Source organism: Tachypleus tridentatus, chromosome 2, assembly GCF_004210375.1.
Source record: "Tachypleus tridentatus isolate NWPU-2018 chromosome 2, ASM421037v1, whole genome shotgun sequence".
In the NCBI taxonomy this organism is placed as follows: domain Eukaryota; kingdom Metazoa; phylum Arthropoda; class Merostomata; order Xiphosura; family Limulidae; genus Tachypleus; species Tachypleus tridentatus.
The window spans coordinates 29,983,102-30,008,077 of NC_134826.1; the positions used below are offsets into that span (position 1 = coordinate 29,983,102).

Below are 24,976 nucleotides of genomic sequence, written 5' to 3' on the forward strand. Positions count from 1 at the left end.
CCTTGTAGAGACCTGGAATAAATTTAACAGAGAAGCATAAAATCTACTTTAGATTGTCCAATAAACAGGTAGAAAATATATTAATGCCTCCTGTGATTTGTCCATGATAACTCTGGCACCCTCCATATTTCAAAACGATATTTGCCCAAGTTAATTCAGACAAACCATTACTCATGAATTTTCAATTACATGTCTGAAATTATTCGGATGTTATCACATATTGCAGTCATGGTTTGCTAGATAACATTCAAATTGTGTTTGAGCTAATTGGATTTATTCTAAATTATGTATCACAAATATTGGAAGGAAGAATTCCTCTTCCTTTGTTTTACCGAAGTCATATATATATCACATGTAAGTAAACAGATATATAACATTTATTTATTGAGTGAATTTTGTGCAGAACTATAATAACAGGCCATAAAAGAACTTATAATTCAATAATATATAAGTATAGGATACAAAGAGGCAAAATATTAAAAAACCTAAAAAGTTTGAGATAATTTACAAAAAAATATCTGATGCAGTAGAATGAGTCAGTAAGTTAAAATAAGCCATCTTGTAAAATCCATTCCACTAACAGAAAATTAACTCTTCTGGGCAGACTAAATAAATTACTACATTCATAGCATGAAACAAAACACCAGAAAAAGGAAGAAATGAAAATATAAGAACATTCTCACAACACCCTCAGGACATAAAAATAGGTAACAGTTGAAAGGATAAATTATAAATGTTAAGCACAACACTTAAAGATGTAGTAGGTTACCAAAGATCTTCAAATCACTGCACAATGAATTTTAAAATGTTTTGTTATTGATATTTTGTAGTGTGTAAAGAAAACGAAAGCAATATTTAAACTGCAACAGTACAATGCATACCACAGTGAAAGCATGTTTCTGTAAACATTATTTAATATTTCACCCTACAGCTTTAACATGGTAACACACTATTGTTATTTTTAAAGTACATATCTGTAGGCTTGTGCTCTACAGGGTGTCTACCTTTTAATAAAATTTTAAGGTAAAACATTGAGGAATTAAAGAATTTTCACAAATGTTGGCTATTTCACTTTATAAAACATATTACAACTTCCACTCAAATGTGACTCTGAAGAGTTTCGCTTGTAATAAACTTGCCTCCCAGTGACACAGCTGTATGTCTGTGGACTTACACCACTAGAAACCAGGTTCTGATAGGCATGGTGGGTAGAATACAGACTTGAAAAAAACTCATTAATTTTCTGCCCATCCTGAAATATAGGTGTATATTTGCTATAAATCTATCACTTGTTGAGAATATCACTGTACATGTCTTGTTTCTCACCTAATTGTCCTTCTCTTTTAGTGGTTTCATTACTAAAACCCTTCATTACCACCCTGAACAACTTGTAATGAAGCACAGCTTTGAATATAGCTACAAAAAATGTTTGACTATGGTTAGATAGTTATTGTTTGTAATTAAGCACAATGTTACACAATGGACTATCTGTGCTCTGGACACTACAGGTATCAAAACACAACTTATAGTGTTTAAGTCTGCAGACAAACCACTGTGCCACTGGAGGAAATGAATGGATACAGCAGGATATAAGTTATTCACACCAACAGGCAGTAGAAATATCAGTATGAGTAAGCAGAGTTATAGTTTCCTGGGAAAGTTTTGGCTCCTTAGGGATAAGAAAACAAATCTCACAAGAAATTTAGAAGACATTGGAACAAAAAATGAAGCCTTTCAGAATTTTAAAACATTTCTTTAAAAGTTCATTTTATTCCTCAAAACGCTTTCATGTTAAATTAGATGTGTTTGAAAGCTAAAGAAATTTTCTTTGGTGACAATTCATCATGATATTTAGTCAGGTCTAGCCATTATGTAGGCTATAACAAAATATTCCAATTACTGAAATCCTTATTTATTGAAAAAAAAAATATTATTCAATATAAATTTACTTTGACAATAAATATTGTTATCAAAACAATAATACCCAGTTTAACAAAATTAACAGTGATGCTATTTTGTAAAATCAAATACTAAGTCGTCAATCATTTTTTTGTCAGGTTTTTTTTAATGTATAGCTAAAACTGGTAACTCGAGCTGTGGTGAAAAGAAATATGTTAACAAATATTAATAAAGTTAAAACTGATTAGCTTATGCAAAAGAAACTTTCTAATTGATAATAGAAAAAACTGTAATGGTAAGAAAAAAGTATTTTTCTAAAAATTTTTCTAAACAATGTCTCACAACTAAAGTTTTGAAATTTTATAACATATAAAAGGATACTCATAAAGAATAAAATTACATTAATTTATTTAAGCCAAAACTAGATACTATTTTGCAATAAGTTGATAAGTTATTTGGCACTTTGTTAAGTATTTGCACTGTGAAAAGGAAAGAAATCAAGAGATATGAGTGACCCTCCTCAAGTGTTTTTTTTATCTGCATTAACAAACAGTCCTGTGGCTATCTTTTAAGTTATTTATCCCACCTTTAGATTCAACAAGTACAATTTCTTTCTTTTTCTCTTCCACATTTTTAAATGTTTTTACAGATATTTTCATTTACCTAGAATAAATAAACTATTTTTGAAATAATACACAGCTGTTTTTCCTATTGCCTTTTTTGAGTCCATATATTATTCTCTTTAATTCTTAATATTCAGTTATGTTGAGTTTGACTAATGGTACTTCAGCTTTAAATTCCCATCCCATTTATGTGTGAATACTTGTTTTTAAATTGATTTATACATCACTAATACTGAATCTGGATACCTTTTTGACATTAAAGCAAATTTCTAAACTATGTGATTTCCTCATTCATATGTTACTTCCTTTTCATTATTAAACATATTTAAAATTAATATTGATAATAAATGCAGACATAAATGTCATTTTTACATATTCCAACACCTTGGTGGGGGGGGGGAGTGCCATGTAGCAAAGAGATGCTATGCACATAAGAAAGTTTGTGGATTCATAAGAGACATCTTGAAATTCACTTCATAATAAATATTCATAGCTGTTTTTCTCTTCTGTCTGTTCAATTTATCTTTTGTTTAATGGTCATAAATTTGCATTTTGCAATTTTTTTATTTTTTTTTTTTTGCTGGGTATCAGTTGACCTGAATATCATAAAGTACATATATCCATGAGTACTGACATTATGTTAATCCAAAGAATACCATTTTGCTGAAAGAAAGATGATACTTTATTACACAAGGCTTCACTCATAGTCTTTATCACACTAACTGATGAAATGTCTTTTAACCATAAATTTTATCTACTCTAGATAAAAGTAGCTAGAAGGAATTGTTGAAACTATTCGAAAATAGAAGTTTGTACTATCATCCAATTTCATATAAAAACAATATTTTAAATTAAATCTATGACTTGGTTTTAAATGTTTTTGTTACCCCAAATATTGTCTTATAGGAAGCTGTGGAACAATTCACACCAAGTCAACTCACATTTCATTTTTTTTCTTTTTCTGATTCAGTGATAATGAATTTTACACTAGAAAACTTATTACAACTGCCTCTGGATAAATAATTCCATCCCGGTCACAGAAGATCTGAACATCAGACAAATCTCATATAGCACTTGATCTGCTTTTAGCACAAAACCCTGTAATAAGAATAAATTTAAAACTACATAGATGTAAAATGACGATCTGCTGACATGTTTATGTTAAGTCAGTACTTCAGTTTAGTAACTGATTTTCTAAATTTAAAACTGAACTGGAAAAACGTGTATGTCTTATTTACCTGATAAGTTTTCAATAACACTGCACAAAGATCAGTATTTTGACTTGAGTTTCTTTGCACAAGTCAAAATACAATAAATATGTTTTCAAGCTTAAAAAGCTTAACCTACTTTTGGAAATAAAACATACATTTTATAACTGTACATACTTGAAATACTGTAGTTTGAGATTTTAAGTCATTGATGTGAACTTTCATATTCAAATATTGTTCAAGGGTTTTCCAAATATGACAAGCATTGTTGATGTCATTTTTACAAATTAACTGACTTTATTTTACTGTATAATTTAATGATCAGTTGATCAAGAGCCTTACTATACACCAATCTCACATCCATACATTTTTAATTTCTGTGCCCTTTGTTTTGGCATCAAATCACAATCAGATACATTTTGCAACAGTTTTCAAATCATGTTACACAGTTGAATAATGTGGCATTTATCATTAATGTTAAACTGAGCAGGAAAACTGACTTTAAATACTGATGAACCAGATTATATATCTGTAACAAACAGAGTAAAATTTAACAGATAACAATACAATTATATCTATTTTAGCCAAATAAACTTCTGAACATACAGTTGAACTTGTCATCTCTCTTGGAAAAAGTATAAATGGGATTCCTACTAAAAACTGAACATAAAATCACCAATTAATGAAAGAGTTAAAGCAAACATGAGAGAATCTACAGTGTCTTCAAATTATGAGCCATCCATAAAAAAGAATGAAATAATAGAGGTTGTTACTTTATCAGGGAGGCCCAAGATTACATTCAGGTCTTTGTAACAAATCCTAGGCACATCTCATTCAAACTGTCCTAATACAAAATGATCAAAAGATGGTATAACAGGATGTATGTATGAAAATAAAAAAGCATGGCTCACTAGAGCACAAAGATGTAATGTAAAGCAGATGCTGTGCAAGATTCAGAGCTTTTTTGTAGCAAGTTGCAGACATCAACCATGAAGTGGAAATTTGTAGAACAAGTAAAGGTGTAAGCAAATACACAGAGACAAAACTCTTGATTATGCATGAGATTCAGACTCTTTATTGTAGAATCTCTGAATAAAACAAATATCTGTTTATCAAAAAGTTATGAATGAAAAATGGGCAAATGACCATCCAACCCACAAAACATTATTGTTCACCTTATTAAACGGTGATAGAAGAGATATCATGAACAAAGTGAGATTCACTTCTGATTCCTTTGATCTAAGACTGATTAGACTTAAGCTTGAGAATGGTGCTAACGAGATACTTAAGACTGATTCCCAGAGAGCTGCTATTGACCAGGATAGTATGGTTGCCTGAACAAAGTAATCTGTTACTATCTGCAATGAATTGTTAAAAAGTGAAAAGTTAATAACTGAATCACTAAACTACAAGAGAATGGTGAAAGAAAGTCAGTTGGCCTTCTCCATCTTCCCTAAATACACATATCAAATAACATTCATTATGGCCAACCTCTTTTGCTATGATGGGAAAATTATTACAGCTACATAGATTATCTTGCACCAAGTAAAAGACAAACACTACAAAAAAACAAACAAACAGACAATTCTATGGCAAAGAAAGGATTACTCAGGTAGCAAGGGGAGCATATCATATTTCCAGTGTTGGAGAGGAAGAAATGGGAGGCTGAAAGGAAGTGGAACTACTCCATAGCTTTTTTCCATATCCTTTGTATCAGTGCAGCCCCAGAGTTAACTATGCACAATAAAACTTCCATGAGTAGCCTCAGAGGAATCCATGTGATAAGAGATGCAGGTAGAATATGATGGCTCACAGTAATTGCATGATGTCAGAAAAACATGAAGGTTTAATAAGTTTTGATTAAAAAAGCATGCAGGTTCAAAAAGTCTTGATTCAGAAAAATATGTAGGTTAAATACATTATAGGGTTATACAATTTTTATAATTTTGTACTATGGCTCACAATAAGTCAGTCTCAAAAATACATTTATCACATAATTTACTCTTCCTTACTAATAGAGACTATTTTAAAGTAATAGTATCAGTAACTTTCAAGAAAGTTTCTTGCAAGCAAATACACAAGGGGTGGTATAAACTGAACAGTCTCTTGATATTATAATGAAACCCCAACAATTTCACTGAACAAAAGGGGCCAATGTTACCTCAAAGAATTAATAAGTCATCGTGACAAATTTTTACATAACTTATTTTTGTATGCAACATTTCAGATAAGTTAAACAGGCAGAACCTTCCACAACACAAACAGAAATCATGTTAAAGGGTATACAAACTGGATTTTATGGTACCAGAATTTGCTGTTGCCACAGCTAATGCTTGGTGTATGCAAGTAAAATAATCACAGTAGCTTACACAAGGAGCAAAAATAGGTCACTAAATAAGTGCATTACTTCTACTTTTATTCAATACTGTATTATATATCCACACATTCTGTAGGTGTTTTACTCCAAAATTAAATATCAGTAACTTGAAATCTACCCCTCCCCTTTATTAATCAATTACCCTATTATAACCAGAAAACAACTTTACGGCATCAAGTACACACTTGCATATCAAATGTTACATAATAATTTTAACTATTTCAACAACTTTTTCTAAAAAAATGCACAATTGATATTTTCTAATGTTATAAAATTTATTTAACGTAGTTTAAAAAAAAAAAAAACGTTTAAACTTTATTCTTTGCAGAGCTCCAAAGGATATTGTCTATATTTACTCAAAACTGTCGACCCTCATAAATAATTTACTGATATTTTGTTTCTCACATGACTTTCCTTTTCTGCAAGTGATTTTGTAAATATAACCTATTACAATGATACAGTAAATGGGTTGAACAGTAACTGATAAATTTTAGCCTTAAAACCAGGTAGAACCAACATCTAGAAGTGACTGAATAAAAAAGATTTATAGTTTTTGAGAAAGTAAGAGAAATCATTATAGGGGAAATCAAATGACTTTAAACAAACTTTACAAAGCTTAGTAACAAACTACAAACATGAGAATGTGTTTACAGTTTTGACATTTTATTCTCTTCAGAATAATCTTTTCTTGTTATTTCTGTTGGAAAGCTACAGTAATATTCTTCTATAAGATGACATCATATAAAACTACTAAGAGTAATATGGTAAGCTAGAAGTTCTGGGATGGCAAACTACTTAAATGACACAAAAGATTCTTTTACTTGTGTGTACCAGTAAATTTATTGTTATGCAATTAACTCATAGAAGTGAAAGAACTTCTAACCTGTTTAAAGGAAATTGTATTTATTAGAGAAAAACTTAGAAAAATATTATTTAAATCAGGACTGAGATATGGGTCAAGTTGTATTGCTGTCATTCTATGCTATTTTCACTCCCAAACAACCACTTCAACAGGTAAAAACAAATAACAAATATACATGATTAATAATATAAAACAAGTTAAGACTCAATGGTTATAAAATATGGAGCCTTTTAATCTATAATGTTAAATTTTTTTTCGTACTTTTTAAAGAATAACTTTGACTGTATGTAACAATTTTTATGAATAAAGGAGAAAATAAGCATGATGTTTCTAGATCAAAACAAACACAACAATGATCATGTTTTGAAAAACTAGTTACATTTGCAAGATTTTAGGCATCCAATAAAAAGCAACAGCAGAAACTTTAAGATGAAAGAAATTATTTTTAATGTTTTTGAAAGTAGCTTTTCACAGCAAAATTTCAGAAAATTCACAACATAAAATACTATATAAGAACTAAATTAGACTAATATAATGTTTTTAAAGTACAAACTAGATATTACGTAGAGAACGTGTACCACATTTCATGCAATAACGCTAACTAATTCAAGTGTGTGAAAACAAAGCAAAGTGGAGTGTCAGGTTTTCACCCTGCTAATCCATAAAGAATGAAGCTATGAGTAAATAATTTCATAAACAATGTTTTCTAACTTTTAGTTATGTCTCAAACTAACATCTTAATCCTAAAAATTAAGGAAAACACTGTTTGACAAAAACTCACAACCTTCTGAAGTATTATAAATTGAAATTATTTATAAAAATTCAACAAGAAATGTTTCCTTCCCTCTTCCACTTCAGACTAAACTTCTGAGGAAATATACTTACAAGCAAAACTATCATTCTTAGAAAAAGCTGTTATATCACTACAACTGTGAAAAAAAACAACCAAAAAGCAAAACAAATAACGAAGTTAATATACTTACTAGTGGCTCCCTGAGGTGTAGAGCTAATTCAATGATGCAGTGGGCATCAGTTATTACTGGATAATGCATCAAGTAGTTAAGGCTAGAGGTATAATCGCCATCCAGTACTGTAAACATCCAATGAAAAGTAATTAACAGATCATAACTAATTCAATTGTTTTCAGAATAAAATACTAATTTATGGTTATCAAAGTTAAAGCACAATCGCTTGGCTACTAATCTCATTAACCAGGAAAATCAATATTATTCAAAACTGTTATAATGCTGCCTGTTAGTTATTTAACAGCCTATTTACAATAAACAATATACTAATTATATTAACTACTGATAAAAATTAGTTATCAGTTACATAATAAATGTGGCAATGGAATTAATCATTACTGAAATAACTAATCATGTCAGCCATTAGTCAGCAATAAATGAGAAAGCTATTTTTTTTTACATATAATTAATCTTTTTTCAGGGAAACGGGTAGCATTCTCTACATAATAAAAGTGAAAGTACTGTACTATACGAAATTATACAATGTGTAGGAACAAGTGCACAAACAGTTCAACCACTGGTGGCTTTTTACAAATTTACAGAACAAATTAAATACTCAAATGTAAAATCAAAGGAGTTCAAATATAAATGAATAAGATGACACAAGAAATATACACCAGTATTGTATATTAAAAAAAAAAAGTCACGTAAAAAAATACAACACATAATGCAGTGAAAGAAAGAGTTTATTTATCAGTACCAGGACATACATTGTAAATGTGATTTCCTTAATCTCCTGCTATTATTTAGATCTATCTTGCTCTGTGAATTTACTAGCTTCCAACATTATATGACAGTAGTAGTCATTAGGTTGTTTAGAAAAACCTATACATTTAATTATACCCATTGAGAAAACTTGTTTTGTGTGCTCACATGCAAGCCTAAAATGAAACAATTAAATCAGTTTTACAAATGTAAATGGCTAAACAGTTATTAGAACAGGTCTTTCTGGCCATACTAATAAAGAACATACTTTTTCATATCATAACCAACCTTTCATAATACTCTACTCTAAGATAGGTTTCTACATTTTTATAAATAAAAGTTAAAAACAAGCTTTTCTTATAATCCTATCAACTATGAAAAAAAACAAAAAACAATATGAATAATAAATTAAATATACTTACTATTGGGCCCCTGAGGTGTAGAGCTAATTCAATGATACAGTGGACATCACTTACAACTGTATAATGCTTGCATTACTAAATATTGCAATATGTTTACAGTTTTAAATATATGTGGTTTGATGAAAAATTATCAGATAATACAAAGTCAGCTTGTTGTCAACATATACTACATAATTCGTTCACATATGGCAAGTATTACGATAGGATATAGTGATAGTTAGTCACAGTACCATACCTGATAATTTGATGTAAGTATACATAGCTAGGACTAAAGGACTTTAAATTGTCTATGAATAGGCTAAGTATGGTCCAATGGCCCAAAAATGTTTTGTAAAAGCACCACCTTGGGATGTATTGGATTACGCCAAGTGAGGTCCATCCAGGGAAAGTGCCTTAGAAATATAATATTATGGCCAAGTGTGGTTCACCTAGGCTAAAATACACACTACTAGATAAGTCATACAGAAACACACTTTCTCCACAGACAGCATTAGAAAAGCATACAGATACAGTGCTAAGATATAATATTCAGCATACCCAACAAGACAACATATGCCAACAGATGGGATCCTATAGATAAGATGTATATCATCAAAATAAGATAATATGTTGACTTACCCCATCCAAATCCAGAAGCCATGGTGAATAGTCTAAAGCCTGAAGTAAGATCAATGCCTTTGATATAAAATTGTCAGCAACAAAGGTAACTCGTTCAAGAAGCCATTTGTTTGAAGAAATGGAAAAAAGGCTAAGTATTTGAGTGGGTGATCAAATGCACAGGAACATGCCCTTGAGCCGACTGATAATAATGGAAAAGGCAAGAAACATCTTCACACATATTGAAGAAGAAAAAGGAGGTACAACAGAAACATTTACAGCTAGCAGATGTTGGTCTAATAGCATACAAATCATTGGTGAAGTGGCTAGTGTGGATACAAAGGCAGCCCAGGAATTCCCTGGAACTCTGAAAGCCATCATCGAGTGAGGAAAGTATCCTCCTAAACTTGTCTTTAATGTGGATGAAACTGACCTTTTATGGTAAAGGATGCCTTCTCGTACTCTTATCTCTTGGGAAGAAAAACGTGCATCTGGGTTTAAAGCTGAAAAGAACCAGTTAACTCTCTTGCTAGGGTGCAATGTTAAAGGTGAATTTAAGTTAAATCCAATACTTGTATGTCATTCTCAAACACCATGAGCAATGAAAGGAATTTTAATATCAAGTCTACCAGTGACTTGGGAATCAAACAAGAAGGCTTGGGTAATGCTTCATATTTTTCAAAATTAGTTTGTTTCAAATTTTTGCCCCTCTGTGAAGTGCCACTGTGAAAAGTACAATATTGAACCTAAAGCATCATTGTTGCTTGATAATGCACCAGGCCACCCCAATAATCTAGACACAGTTCAAACTTGCATTTCTGTAGAAGTGGTTTACCATCTACCCAACACCACTTTATTAATACAACCAATGGATTAGGGAGTAATATCAAATTTTAAAGCCTACTACCTCTGTTGCACATTCAAGCAACTTGTAGAGAAAACAGATGGTGAAGATAAACAATCCATCATGCAATTTTGGAAAGACTAGAACAATTTGAATGCCATACCTAATATCGGAGCAGCCTGGAATGAAGTGACTCCAAACTGCATGAACAGAGTGTGGAAGAATTTATGGCCAAAAGCATGCAGCAACTTGGAAGAAATTAAAGAGAAATCAGTTATCCAAAACATTGTTGAACTGGCCAATGAAGTGGGACTAGAGAATGTTAATGAGGACAATGTTGAGGAATTGCTGCAGACCCATGGTGAGAATCTTAGTAATGATGAACTTCAAGAATTAGCAGGGCAACACATGCAGAGTGAATCTACAGCTTATGATGCAGAGGAGAAAACACCAGTGAGAGAACCTACTACAGAATTTCTCAGCAACAGCATCACAGCAATCATACAAATCATGGATCAGCTCATAGATAACAACCCTGACTATGAGTGGAGCTCTAAGTCAAAGTGAGGTATTCTTGAAATGATATCCTGCTACTAAGAACTGCTTTGTGAGATAAATTTCACAAAACGTATACAGAGCTGAAGAAAAAGCAAACACCAGCATCACACTGAACCTAGTTTTCCAAAGTCCCAGCAAAATAAAACACCAAAGTGAGAGGTAGTACTCTATTGTGAAGTCAGGTGTCTCCAGACAGGTATCCAGCCAGTACATATATGATGGGTTTCTAATCTCCCATGTTTTTGGAGAGAATAAGAGAGAGAAGTAAAATCCCAGTTTGATGGGCATCACACATTCAATAGCTCCTTTGTGTAGGTCTCAAACAGACTTGGCAAGATGACTGGATGAGGCATTATTCCATGGAAAAGGGAAAAAGATCTCAAAAATGGATAAAGGGAAGCAGAACTAAAAGTAGAAACATTCATATAGAACCTGTTGAACTCACAGAACTATCATGAAGTGAAGCCAAAAGTTCACATCAACTAAACATCCTTAGAGAAAGTATTCATTACTAACAAAGAAAATTTAGAAATTGGCAGAGTCTATACAGTACATATAAATAACAAATCTGCAAAACTATGAAATTCAACCTCAAACATAAAAGTACAAAACTACTAAAAGAACTTAGAAGATAAAAGACCCTTAAATATCAATCATATAAATCCACCCAGAGAATCCATAAAACAAGGGACATAAAAGTAACACTTACCCTGAAGAAAATGAGAATAAAAAGGCAAGCAGATAACAATAACAAATTCTGACTAAAATCTAATCCCCAAATAGATATGACTACTAATAAATAAAAAGGAAGTTACAAACTAAATAACATAAACAATAAACTAAATATAATGAATCAACACATCCACAACATTAGCCAAATGTATAATTGCCCCAACAATAATGACTGTGCAAAACCAATACAAAAACCAAAATTTGAACAAAAACAAAGTAATAATCCAACTCTAAATGCAAGTTTTAAACTAAAGTAACCTAATATATTAAGCAAATACATGAAAAACCTAAATTACTGAGTATGGAAATCAGATACATCCATACAAAGTCACATAAATTTAATAAACATACCTATAGGGAGTAACACACATCAAAAAACTTATCCCAGGTTTCCTGGGTAAAAAGCAATAGTTAACCCAGTGGATTATACAAACTTCATTTCATTTAAAATATTATTTTTATGATAAACAATTACATAATCAAAATGTATAAATCTACGTTTGAGACATCTTTCAAATTTTTAAGAGCATTTGTATATTTAGTTTGTAACTGTTTAAATAATTTCAATTTATATATCAATTCTAAATTTGAAAACTTACTTTGAGAAATTCTATAATAATTACTTAGTTACTAAATTTTATAAACTCCTACGAAAAGTGGGGCCTAATAGGCCCCAGAGCAACTTGAAAGGTTATTAATATTAGGCTAATAATTTTGTATTTAAATGAAATTGCCATTTAAATCCATTAATGAACGGATTAACGAGATCCCCACTGTCCCAATCTACTATCTAGCGAAACCACAGCCAGGGGAACAGGCTTGGAGAAATCAGGACTAGAAACGTCTTTTCGTAGGAGTGTTAAGTTACAATTAGCCAATTGATAACCAAAATGAAGATAATGACCAAAATATAAGGACCACACTCAACAAAACTGGATAGCGAAGAGTAATCTCTGAATAAGAAGACTCCTGCATGGACTGGACCTACTATCACCAAATATCCTGGAAGGCCTATCAGAGTTATTGGAAGGAGGGCACTCAGCTTTGCCCTCTTCTTCTTGAGTGGAGTAATGAGTTTAAGCATCACAAAGGAGCAATAGACCTTTGTCCACCAGTCCACTGACTGGAAACTGTTAGTGGTAAGAACTCCCATACTCCATTGGAAAAAATGTGGGAAATACTTGTTTTGGGGAGTCCTTAGAAACTATGATCCAAAGATAGTGCAACACGTGAACTATTCTGAACAGCAAACTGACCCCAATTTGTTCAATACAAAGATCTGCATGGATAGGCAAAATACCTTAAGCTTTACACATGATACTATGTGTATGATGGTCTACTAGTGTATTGTCCATAGTTGGTAACTGTTTACCATCCAGAAAGCAAAGGTTGTCCTATGGAACACCCCATCTCAACAGAGTTCGTTGCTACCAGGAAAAAGGTTTTTTACTAAACTGGTACCTATTATAGATTTGGTAAGTGAGCATACCTAACCAGTCAACAACTGTCACAGAGTGAGATCCAAAGGAAAATGACAAGAGGGTCTCTGAAAATGAATAGAAATAAACACACACACAAAAAGTCTCTCACTTCTCTTAGAAATAACCAGGCCATGGAGAATAACTATGGGGATAGACGAAAACCTTCCAATAAGACAACTACCAAATCATGTAAATACGTATTTGGCATAATTAATATATCAGTCTGTATAAACTTCTCCAATGAGCAAAGAAACTGAGCTGCCAGGGACATTGAGATATGGCAAATTTGATGAGATGAGAACCAAAGAAATGTTTGCCACAACTGCAAACCCACAGTAAGCAATACACACCAAATAATAAACCCTACCTGTCAAAATGACAGAGAAAAAGTCATATAACACCTTTGAATCTCAACAAACAAGCAAACAGTGATGTGAACCATGGTATCCTTCAAGTGTACATAACATTAAAAAGTCCAAACCAGACATAAAAAATGATCTGGATATGCAAGTTCATAAAAATGAGAAATGTAGGAAAGATGAATAGGAGAGAAAACCTTATCCTCTTCTCTAGCCACTGGAAGTTTAGGGAAGAAAAACCTCTTGAGATGTAACAGAATGCATGCAGAATGGTAAAGAATCATGTGAAATTGAACTGAAAACACTTCTGAATGTCAATGTCCACAACCCAAACATCATATGAAAACAAGTGTTAAGTGAGAGGAAATATAGGGAACATAGGGTGGAAAGGCTAAGGGTGGAAAACCACTGAGATATCCAAATTAGGATCATGGAAAGGACATTAAGGACAAATAACACAAAAAGATTTCAGAAGCTAGGACAAAAGCAGGAACTCAAAAATTTTATGCCTTCTTAAAAAAACAAAAGTAGCTGAAAAAGGCACCTTATACACAGAAACAGAAAAAAGGTGCCAAACATTCACTAAATAAGCAGGTCAGAAATTGAGAAACATATAGAACAATGGGACAAAAAGGATCAATACCATGTCTGAGATATCATTAATAACAAGTAAACCATTTCCATTAATTAAGGTAGGTGAAGAATGTTAAATGGACCAAGTTAATGAAGATGTCACCTGAGAGGCCAATTTCAATGTTGTACAATGGATCCCTAAACACTAGGATGAATAATATCTGGCCAAGACTGACATAAGAGAGAGATGGCCAGATATGAAGTGAAAGAGGTGGATACTTCTGAAGATAGTGATGAAATGAAAACCAAAGCAGATTTGACCAAAATGGTGCCATCATAAGAGCTTGACAGGACAAGGAGCAAATTTGTGCAAGAACCTTTGTTAATAGATGAATTGAAAGAAACATGTAAAGAGGAAGACCCATCCTATCCTGGCTGAGACCACCTAGACCCAAAGCCAGAGGGTGAGGGACAGGAGCTTGGTGATTGGCAAAGCATCAATCTGAGGCATCCCAAGACAAAAGCAGATAAAAGAAAAGACTTGTGAAACATCCATTTTCTGGGAAATAAAAAACAACAGAATAAATTCAAACCCAATAAGACAAGTAAAAAAAAAAAAAAATCATCCAAAGCACAGATATAACTAAAGTTATACAACAAGTAAGAAAAACTTGCAGCAGGTACATAAAACCATCATCATAATGTTCTGTCTTTGAGAAAAATGATTAGAAATTAATAACAAGGAGCTTATACATGGTGCTGGGATAGGAGGCACACTGATGTAGGTGGAAAAAATTACAAGATTCCAGTTTCTATGGGCAGTATAGTGGGGTGTCATGACTGGAGCAAGTGAGGCAAAATTCATACTAATGCTTAGATAGGACATCTAATGCGAAGAAGAAAACTTTCATCAGGATAAAGCCAAAGTATGAGAGGAAGGGTTTTGGAATGTGCTGTATATTGAAGTCTATTGTAAGAATAATATTTTACTTAAAAAGCTGCACTTAAGAATAAAAAATAATTTTTTATCTCTAAATTTACACCTTCTTCCCCTCTTGTACAGAGCAATGTATTGTCTTTACAGTTAAGTGTTAACATTCTACATAAAGGAGCAAAATTCATGAAAAGTTGAAAATTAATTAAGTGTTACATGAAACATTGTAACAAAATATAACATCCTTATAAAAAAGGAAACTCCATAATAGTCAGTCCAGCTATATATTGATGAAATGCAAATAAGAATACATTTGTAAGTTACAAATGCATATTTTTCTCATAAGTTATATGATATAATTATTACAGCACATGTACCATGAATTTATGTTATGTGCTTTAATATATTTCACATATTGTGATTAAAACAAAATAGTCACAAGCCAAAATTATATTTAACTGTGCAGTATTTTTGTTCATTGCCTTTGAATATGCAGCCAAAAACCAAACCCCACACTTTTGTTTCTAATATTTTCAAAGAATAATGGTGTGCAGGCCAAGAATATCTTGTTTCTACATTTTAACTTTTCTAAATAAGAATAAACACTTTATAAACACATATAAAATATGCACTTTGATAATTTACTTTGATTTTGTGAAAGACAGCTCAGGAAAATAAAAATGTTATAAACATTGCTTCAAAAAGGATTTGCAGTTTACACATACTTTTAGTAAAGAACATAAAATAAATGTAAGCAAAATAATAAAAACAATAGACTTACACAATTCTCTGATAAAAATAAGCATGGCAGTGAATAGGTAATCAACTAAATCAAAAGATAAACTGTCTGCAAAGATGGCATCCCACATTACCAGCAAGTCCTGCACTGGAAATTCTCGACCAAAAAGAAGACGAAGCCAACGACTGAAAACAAAAATTGATAAATTATAGGAAAACCAAAATTATCTTTATATAAACAGATGCAGTGCAAAAACAAGCCCTGACAACCTGAAAGCAACAAGTATTGTTTTACAGGAAATTTACATAACCAGAAGGATTAAAGAAATCTCTAAGGTAATGAATCATTAAAAATATTCAACATGTACATGATAATGATTAACATTTATTTTAAGGAAAACCTAAAGTTTTAGAAACATACTTACAATAACTTTTCATTAAATTTTAATACATAGTAAAAACTTGTTCCTATAGCTTCGTACTCAATCTACTAGCTGGCAATATTAACCTTCACATATCAAACAAATATAGCAACTTTATAAATTCATTAAATAAGCCACTATGTTAAGTCTACTGTAAGAATAATATTTTACTTAAAATAGTTACACTTAAGAGTAAGATAGTGATCACTACTGTGTGTTAGAAAATTAAATACAACTTAACAAGAAGAAAATATAGTGGGTAACAGATGTTTAGTCCTAGTACAAAAGTTGTGATGATGTTTACAGCTTAGCACCACTCACAAAATTATAATAAGAGTTATGTTTTCAACCATACCTTTTCAGGAAAACACAGATGAAGACATTTATTCTCCACACTAAAAGATGTCCAGCAGACATAACTGATCACAAATTGCATCATATCGAGCAATCTTACTAAATAATGCGATAAGTTCATAAAAATAAAAAAAAATCTGTTTTCAAATCCTACATGTATCCTGTAAGACTAAGTATGTAACAAAGATTTGTTGAATTACCAAACATTTGAAGTAACTGACAGAGAGGTCATAAGTACAAGGATTTGAAAGATGTTTACAGCGAGTATAGGCTGTGATCTAGAAACTTAATTTTCTTGTTAGTTCAGTTCAACAAAATTGACACAAAATGTAATTATAGATCAAAACTTACCACAGACAAGTTGTAAACATGTAGGTAAAATAGTGGACTTTTAGGTAATATAATTAAAAAAAAAACCTTCCTTAGAAAAGAAATTTAAAAAGAAACATTTCATGCAAGCTTTTAAACCATACAATGGACTGGACAACACACTGAAAAATAATTGTTACAGAAAACAAACATGTCATGGTGTACTGATGTGAAATAAAAAGACAATGATGAAAGGAGGCAGTGGAACCTAACTTAGTACCACACCTCAATCAATATGAAAACTTTCGACTCAATTAACATTTGATCTTTGAGAGGAATTACAAAAACTACAACAAGAAACTGATTGGTATGGTTAAGGCAAATGAGCATTCCATGGTTAGCTTCTAAGCTGTATCAAATTTCTCATGATGCATCAGGAAATGATTGGAGAGAAATTTCTAAGAGTGATAAAACAATGAAAACAGCAGATTAAAAAAAAATGTAGGAGCATGCAGATAGTAGACATATGAAATAGCTCAAAAGGATTGTAACCAAAAAATACTCTCCTATGCTTATTAAGTAAGAAAAAAATTTCTCAGTTAAAAATGGTAAATTTGTCAACATAGAAATTGACTATAAAAGTTAAAAAAACCTGAATAAGTGGAAGATAAATGCACAAACAAATAAATTTCTGTTGAAAGAAATTTAAATGAGTTGTTGTTTACTTATAAATGCTTATATAAATAACGTGAAATCTACAACATGTATAACTTACATAACATAACCTTTTGGGACTATATGGGATCTATCAATCCATCATGGCTGTTCCACATTCTATACCAAACTTAAAATAAAACAAAAGAACCATGAAGACAGCCTTTATCATTCTCATACTCATCAAGCTTTTTCTTAAACTTGTTTAAGTTTACTGCTTCTATAATATTTAAAGGCAATCCATTCCAAAGGTTAACCATCCTGTTAGAAAAATAAACCTGTCTTAGCTGAAGATGACTCACACTGTCAAAATATATTCTTGTGTCTCCTGGCCAAGGAATCACCTATAACTGTTACCTCCTTATCATCCACATCCTTCTATTACACTTTTGCTTTCCTTACCTCCAATAGCTCCTCATTTGCAGAAGCCAAGAGCTGAAATTTCTTGCTCAACAAAATAGATTTATTATAACTAAATTCACAACTTTTGACTCCAGTGGTGCTCTTTCTAATTTCCTGATAGTTATTTTGTTAGTTGATGTAATCTGTGCATATAAAAGCTTAAGCTCCTCCTGAAATCCTGCTGCCATTTCTTACAATCTATGGTTCTCTTTATCTATTGCCTCTACTTTGATTAGGATAGCCTCCAACCTACAAATTCTGTATAAAGCTTCATTAAATGTGCATGCCAGTCCTAAGTTCCACTCATTGCACCCATTACACCTAACAAACAGAATGCTCAACTTATAGAGTAGCCTTAACCATTGTATTTATACTTATTGCCTGAAAATAACTACTTAATATCAAATACCAGTAGCCTATTTTTAACATTGCTAACATTTAACAACAAATAATATTATTTTTTATCACTATTTTGTTTTCACATTAATATAATAAAGTTTACTTTTAATAATATAAAACTTAGAAACAGCATTTAATAACTTATGAGAACTAAAAAGATATGTAACATTAATAATAAAATGTATTTAGCCTGAATTAAAACACACCTATATCTATAATAGTATACAAGCTGAATTAAAACACATCTATATCTATAACAGTATATAAGCTGAATTTAAACAAATGGATCTAAGTTCTAACCAAGTTAATTCTTAAAACACCAAGAGACTATAATCTAGTTTTTATATTGTATTTATTTAATAAAGTAATGTATCTATCCTGTTTTGCAATTTAGAAGTAAATTGAAACATACCTAAGTTAAAGTACTGTTGCACATACTAAGTTTATTTTCATGTTGTAGTAAAATGTACATCAGTAAACTCTAAGTTAAAACTTCTAACATCTTACTATTATTTACCAAAATTACTGTATCTACTTATTATCATGTTATTTAATCCAAATTATTACCAATTATAGTATCAATATTAAATAATATTCAGGAATCAGAAAGAGCTTAACTTTTTAATGTCCTCACTCTTCAGTTGCACATTCTTTAATGGCTATAAAATTCATTCCCATATAGATGTCAAAGAGAGAGAGGTAGTAGCCATATGAAATAACCCAAAAGAATTGTAACTAAAGAATACTTTCTCAGCTTATTAATTAGAGAAAAAGACCAGTTCCTCAGTTAAAAATTGAAAATTTGTCAACATAAAAATTAGCTATAAAAGTCAGATGAACCAGTATAAGATGAAATTAAATGCATGAACAACTAACTTTCTGTTAAAAGAAAGGTAAGTGGACTGTTGTTTAAAAAATAACATAAAATGTACAACATGTATAACTCTAATATCTCCAACATTCATACCTACATACATGCCAAATATTTGAGGTGCTATTTCCAACTTTGTTAGATGACAATATAGTTCTGGATCTTGATGACGAAGCAACTGTTCATGGATCTTGGTGAGCTTAACACCCAAAGTACTACAGGGGCCTGATTCAGGAGGTTGAGAAAATGGAGCCAAGTTGAAATGGTCTGTTGGGTACTTTAGAAGATTAAATAAAAATAAGTAAAAACATACTTCATGAAAGTAACATTATCAATGTCTATTATTATTCTTTTTTTTTTCATAATAACTGGTTAATTTTTCCTTCCTCAAAATGTACAAAAATATAAGTACTGAAGAATTAACACTATCTACGAAATACTTTTAAACCCTTGTTACATGTTAGTTAAGGAAGATGAAATACATTTAAAATTAATTAAGCACATGTTCCTGAATTATAAAAAAAAGAAACAAAGTACTTAAATATTTATTTATACTTTTCAATTACCGTACCTTAAGTACTCTTACTTCTTAGAACAATTATATGGTTTTAACTTCCATGTTCTGAAAATACAAGTTGTTTAACAATGTAAGATATATCTTTGGAATGTTAAGAATACTTACAAGCATGTTTTTTATTGTGCAAAGTGCTGACTATAGTAACTATTTGACATATTTGATAAAAAAGAAGTAATTTTTGGTTTCTCAAACAAAATTAACCCTTTAAAACTAATATTTTGGTTTACAGTTATGATATAATGCAAAAATAAATAAAAGTACCACTGTCTAAAAAAAGCCACACTAAGTAGCTTCATGGTATCACACGGATGATGAGAAAAAAATATATAAGACTACAATTTTTAACAGTGCATTTATATAAAATAAATTTCAAACATCACAACATTAAAATGTGCATAATAATTAAACAAAATAAAACCATGTTCATTGAGCAACTGCATATGTTTAGGCAAATTCTACCCAGACATCATCACCACTGTAGTGTTTTCAGTTTAAGCACAAATATTTATTTAATGTTTTGATGGTTTGATTTCTTATGTACAAACAAGAAATTCAGAAATTCTTAATTAAAATTATTAAGTAACATGAAAATTTTCCATTTTTAAGATTAAAGTTCAAACAGGTTCTTACTTCTAAAACACTGAAAGACTCTTCTTCTTGAGTTACATTCATATTGTCTAGAATCTTGTGGCACAAAATTTTAAATGTAGCAAAGCAGAGCATACATCACTTAGTCAGTCATAATTCCTTTCTCTCTCACCTTACATGTGAATAACTGCATAAGTTTTATATCTTACACAAGTTCTGGTTTCTTGGAATTATTCAAATTTATACATTGCAGGTATGACTGAAAACTGCATATAATGCCCAATTTTTGGGAATTGAGTGAGTAAAAATTTCAGAAATCAGTGCTATTTGAAATTCATTTTAATCCTAAAAATGTAATATTTAAGTCAGGTACACTTGTTTCTGAAACAATTAATGCATGAATATCACACTTAAAAAGGAAGTGTAGATACAGGGGGATTATGAATGTATAAATAAACATATACATCTGTTCCAAAGGAAGAAAAAATAACTGCATATTTAGGATGTGGTCAACCACAGTTGGAGTAAAGGTTAGATCCAGATAATAATCACAGAATTGGATTTAAAGGAGTATGAGTGGTAAACACTAGCTATATATAAATGCTGGACAAAATGACACTCAGAAAATGTTTCATTTTCAGCAGGTTAGCTCTTTTATTTATTATTACAATTTACAGCTTTTACAGTGAGTAACTTTAGTTTTTAAAACAGGCATGATGTTTCAATTACTGGTGTAATTATTATCAAGTACACAAGTTTGTACAGTAAAGAACATCTTAGTATTTAAATCAACATTCAAAATCCAACAATGTAGTTAAATTCTGTAATTGATCATAGTTACTTATTCACATAAATGTCAATCTGTGTAAATTTTACAGATTATTTATGTAATAGCTAAACAATATCAATCCAAATATAAATAAATATATAGAAAAACTATGGATTATTTTATGCAAAATATTTGCATAGGCTTAGGAATCTGTAGGGAACTAAATATCAAAGATACAGAGAGATGTGTCTGGGATTGTGTTAATTGTGAGATTGTTTGATTTTATTAATAAAGCTTCTCCAATTTTAGTTATTTTAGTGTCAGACTCATGCTTTAGTACTGTTATATTCTGTTCTGAAACACTGTACTCGTGGACTTGGGCAGGTGGCTTGTGGTGTTCTTTTAATTAATCTGAATTTTGAGTTATATCCTGTTTCACTTAGATTGGACAACTGTTACACTTTGTTTTGTAATTGCTTCCTGGTAAGGTAGGTGGTTCATTAAATAATTTCCTTAATCTATATTTGATTTTTATACCAGGAGTGAAAACAAATCTAGACTTTATGTTAAAGGTTATATTTATGTGCTAGTCTTTTCAAAATTTCTAATATTTTTTAATAATATTTTCTACATAGGGATGGTGCAAGAAATTAAGATTTCTTTGTTTTGTAGAGTTAAGTGTTTAAATTTATCTGTTAGTTAAATGTCTCTTGTCTGTGTGTTTTTAAATTTATTAACAGTTTCTGTATCTTCCTTGGTAGGAAACTAGTTAAGATCCAGTTAAATGCGTAACTTCTTTATCAATGTTTTCTGTGATGAAATTAGTGTATGGTACATTTAGGAAGATACTTAAAGTGTTTAGCTTCTGGTGTATTACATTATTATAAAACTAGTTTATGTATTTTTTTACTGTATATGTTTTTTTCCATGAATTTTAGTGGTGAAACTTTGGGAGGTTAGAGAAATGTTAATATTTACAAAATTTATCACATAGTTGTTTTCATTTTCAACTGTGAAATGTATGTCTTTATGTAGACTGTTTATGTGTTGAAGAAGTTTAGTCATAGCAAGTAAAGTCACAAAAAGAGTCATCTACAAAACTAAACCAAAATGCAGGCTTGTAGATGGAAGTGGCTATGGCATGCTGTGATGTAAGAAAAAGAATGGTCAAAGTACCTGACAATGGATTTCCCATGCCAAGTCTATACAACTGAAGGAAGTACAAATTATTGTATTCAAAGCAATTAAATATAGCTAGTTGTAACAGTTCATGATGAGGGGTCTGAGGAATTAAGTATATGACATCAAAGATGGACATAATAACATTTCTGTCTGAATTATGCAAGTGTTGTAGAAGATGTGGAGCAGGTTTTGACTGAGTACTTATGTTAGAAACATAAGGTTCTAAAATCCAACTGAAGTATTTATCAAAGTTGTATTCTAAGACATAAATGGTTATAAGGTTATTTTGATTTTAGGGAATTTTAGTAATAATATAGATTTTTGTTGTTCTAGGTTGGTTTTAATGCAAAAATGATAAAGTTTAAAGGTAACAGTTTTTTCTTATAATAGTATTTTGAGTAATTTTCTCAATTTGTTGTTGTATGTTGGGTTAAGGTCAGTATCTGGCTGAGTAAACTTAGATGTATCATTCAATAAATGAATGATGAAAGTACTTATAAAAAAAAAAAGTACAAAAAGCATTGAGGACATAAACATTAGATATTCTACTTATTTAAAAAAGCAATAAGCAAGAATACAACTTCAGTAAAATACAGAACAGAAAGTTGATAAAGGTTTTAAAACAGAAGCAAAACGTCAAAACATAAGGTCAAGACCCATTGAAAAGAATGTCTAAGGGCTTGAGGACAAAATAAGTGAAAGCCTGAAAAAAAGAAAAGAAAAAGAGGGGAATAATAAGGGCCCGTAAGTGAAAAATATTATGGTTCATCAGTCTGGCTAGGATGTGACAGTGGTATAAGCAATATATATATATATATACTTAATAAATTTTCATGAACAGTAACTGTTATCATGTGAAGCAGATTTAGCAAGCTTTTTGTAATTATTCTCAATTATACTTAACACAAATCATTAAGGTAAAAATTACTTATGCAACATTTTTTTAAAACTAATTATTTATGTATTCCTTATTATTTACTGTTATTTTAATTAAATATTATTATCATTCACAAGAACACAACATTAACAAGAGAATTAGAGAAAAACAACCTTGATAATAGTTCTGTTGCCTGAAACAGACAAGCCATGATCATAAAGTTAAACCATGAACAAAATTTTCCAATCTGGAAATAAGTTGGAGAAATACAAGAAACAACTTCATACATCCCAAGAGATTAATAAATGTGCAGGGATGAATTGTACAAGAATGTGATCAGATTCAAGAAACTAAAAAAAAAGTAGGACTTTTTAAATAAAGGACCACATAATAGACAACTTTGAAGATGGATTTTTGAAGCTGGTATAAATGTTAACAAAGTGGTAGTGCAATATGATCCCCTGGAGATAGCAGTAGACACCATAAATGAGCCAAATAGTCTAAAGAACTAACAAACACTCATCAATTCAATAATCTGATCTTGCCCAATACTCAAGGAAGAAGACAGATAAGAGGGACAGTATAGAATAACTCAAAACATCCTTCATTAAAAAGTAGGCTTGGAGGTATGGATCAGTACAGTGGAAGATAATAATAACCTGCTGTTGAGAATGCATTATCATAGGACAACCACGCTAGTTGGATAAGAAGTAAAAAAGTGAAGAGTCCCTTTGAGGAGAAGCTGGTAATCTCTGAAAAGAGAATCTGTAAGAATGGTCATATCACCTGGCATATAACAGGCTAAGAGATATTTATGATGAGAATGAAATAAAATAAACAGAAATTCCACAAGAAGCAAAAAAATTATGAAGTTATTATCTTCCTACAATGAAGATATATTTCCAATAGGAACTTACCTCTACTCACATGTATAGGTATTTTCATCTGGTAAAGTTTTTCACATGTCACAGGCTTTGAACTCCTATGTATCCCATGATCAATGTGGTTTAACAGCATCTTGCATGTAAATTATCAAGCAATAGCCCTCAACCAATAGGAATGAAACAAGCCCTCTTGATGCATGTGACTTCCTATGTTTCATACTACCAAACTATTACTTTGAAATTATGAAGAAAAGAAAGTACCAGTTCTTGGTGTGGAGAAAGGTTGAGAAATGCAAGAGAAGTAAAGTACCTATTGGAAATATATTTTAAGTACAGAAAAATAATAATAATTTCCAATATAGTGCATTATTTACACTCACATGTTTATCTAGAATTACACATTGAAGAAGTAGAAGGACCTGTGCAAGGGATGGAAATACATATAATTATTTTAAAGTGTCAGAAGAACACCCATGAAGTGTGATCCTGGTTTGGAGAGGAACACACTTAAGAGACTGCTCCACTTCTGTACAAGGTATACTGTGCATTCTGTGTGGAAATAAGTGTTGCATACATGGGTGGAAAGTAGGAGTAACATAACTAAAACATATAGTAAAGCCAGGTGGGTTTGATTCTGAGCCAGAATCTCAATCCCAGTGAAAAGACAATGTAGAAGAACCATCTACAGATA

The 24,976-nt window shown here is 31.0% G+C and overlaps 1 protein-coding gene across 7 annotated transcripts in view; it reads right to left on the reverse strand.

Annotated features, from left to right (window-relative positions):
- TBC1D5 (TBC1 domain family member 5) overlaps nt 1–24,976 on the reverse strand; it is a 164,354-nt gene that overhangs the window by 26,607 nt on the left and 112,771 nt on the right. For all 7 annotated transcript variants that reach the window (XM_076482280.1, XM_076482319.1, XM_076482265.1 and 4 more), the window contains 3 exons: nt 19,513–19,685; nt 15,981–16,123; nt 7,953–8,059 (listed from right to left, as the gene is read on the reverse strand). In XM_076482280.1, coding sequence (XP_076338395.1) covers nt 7,953–8,059; nt 15,981–16,123; nt 19,513–19,685 — 423 coding nt within the window. The remainder of the gene's footprint in view (nt 1–7,952; nt 8,060–15,980; nt 16,124–19,512; nt 19,686–24,976) is intronic.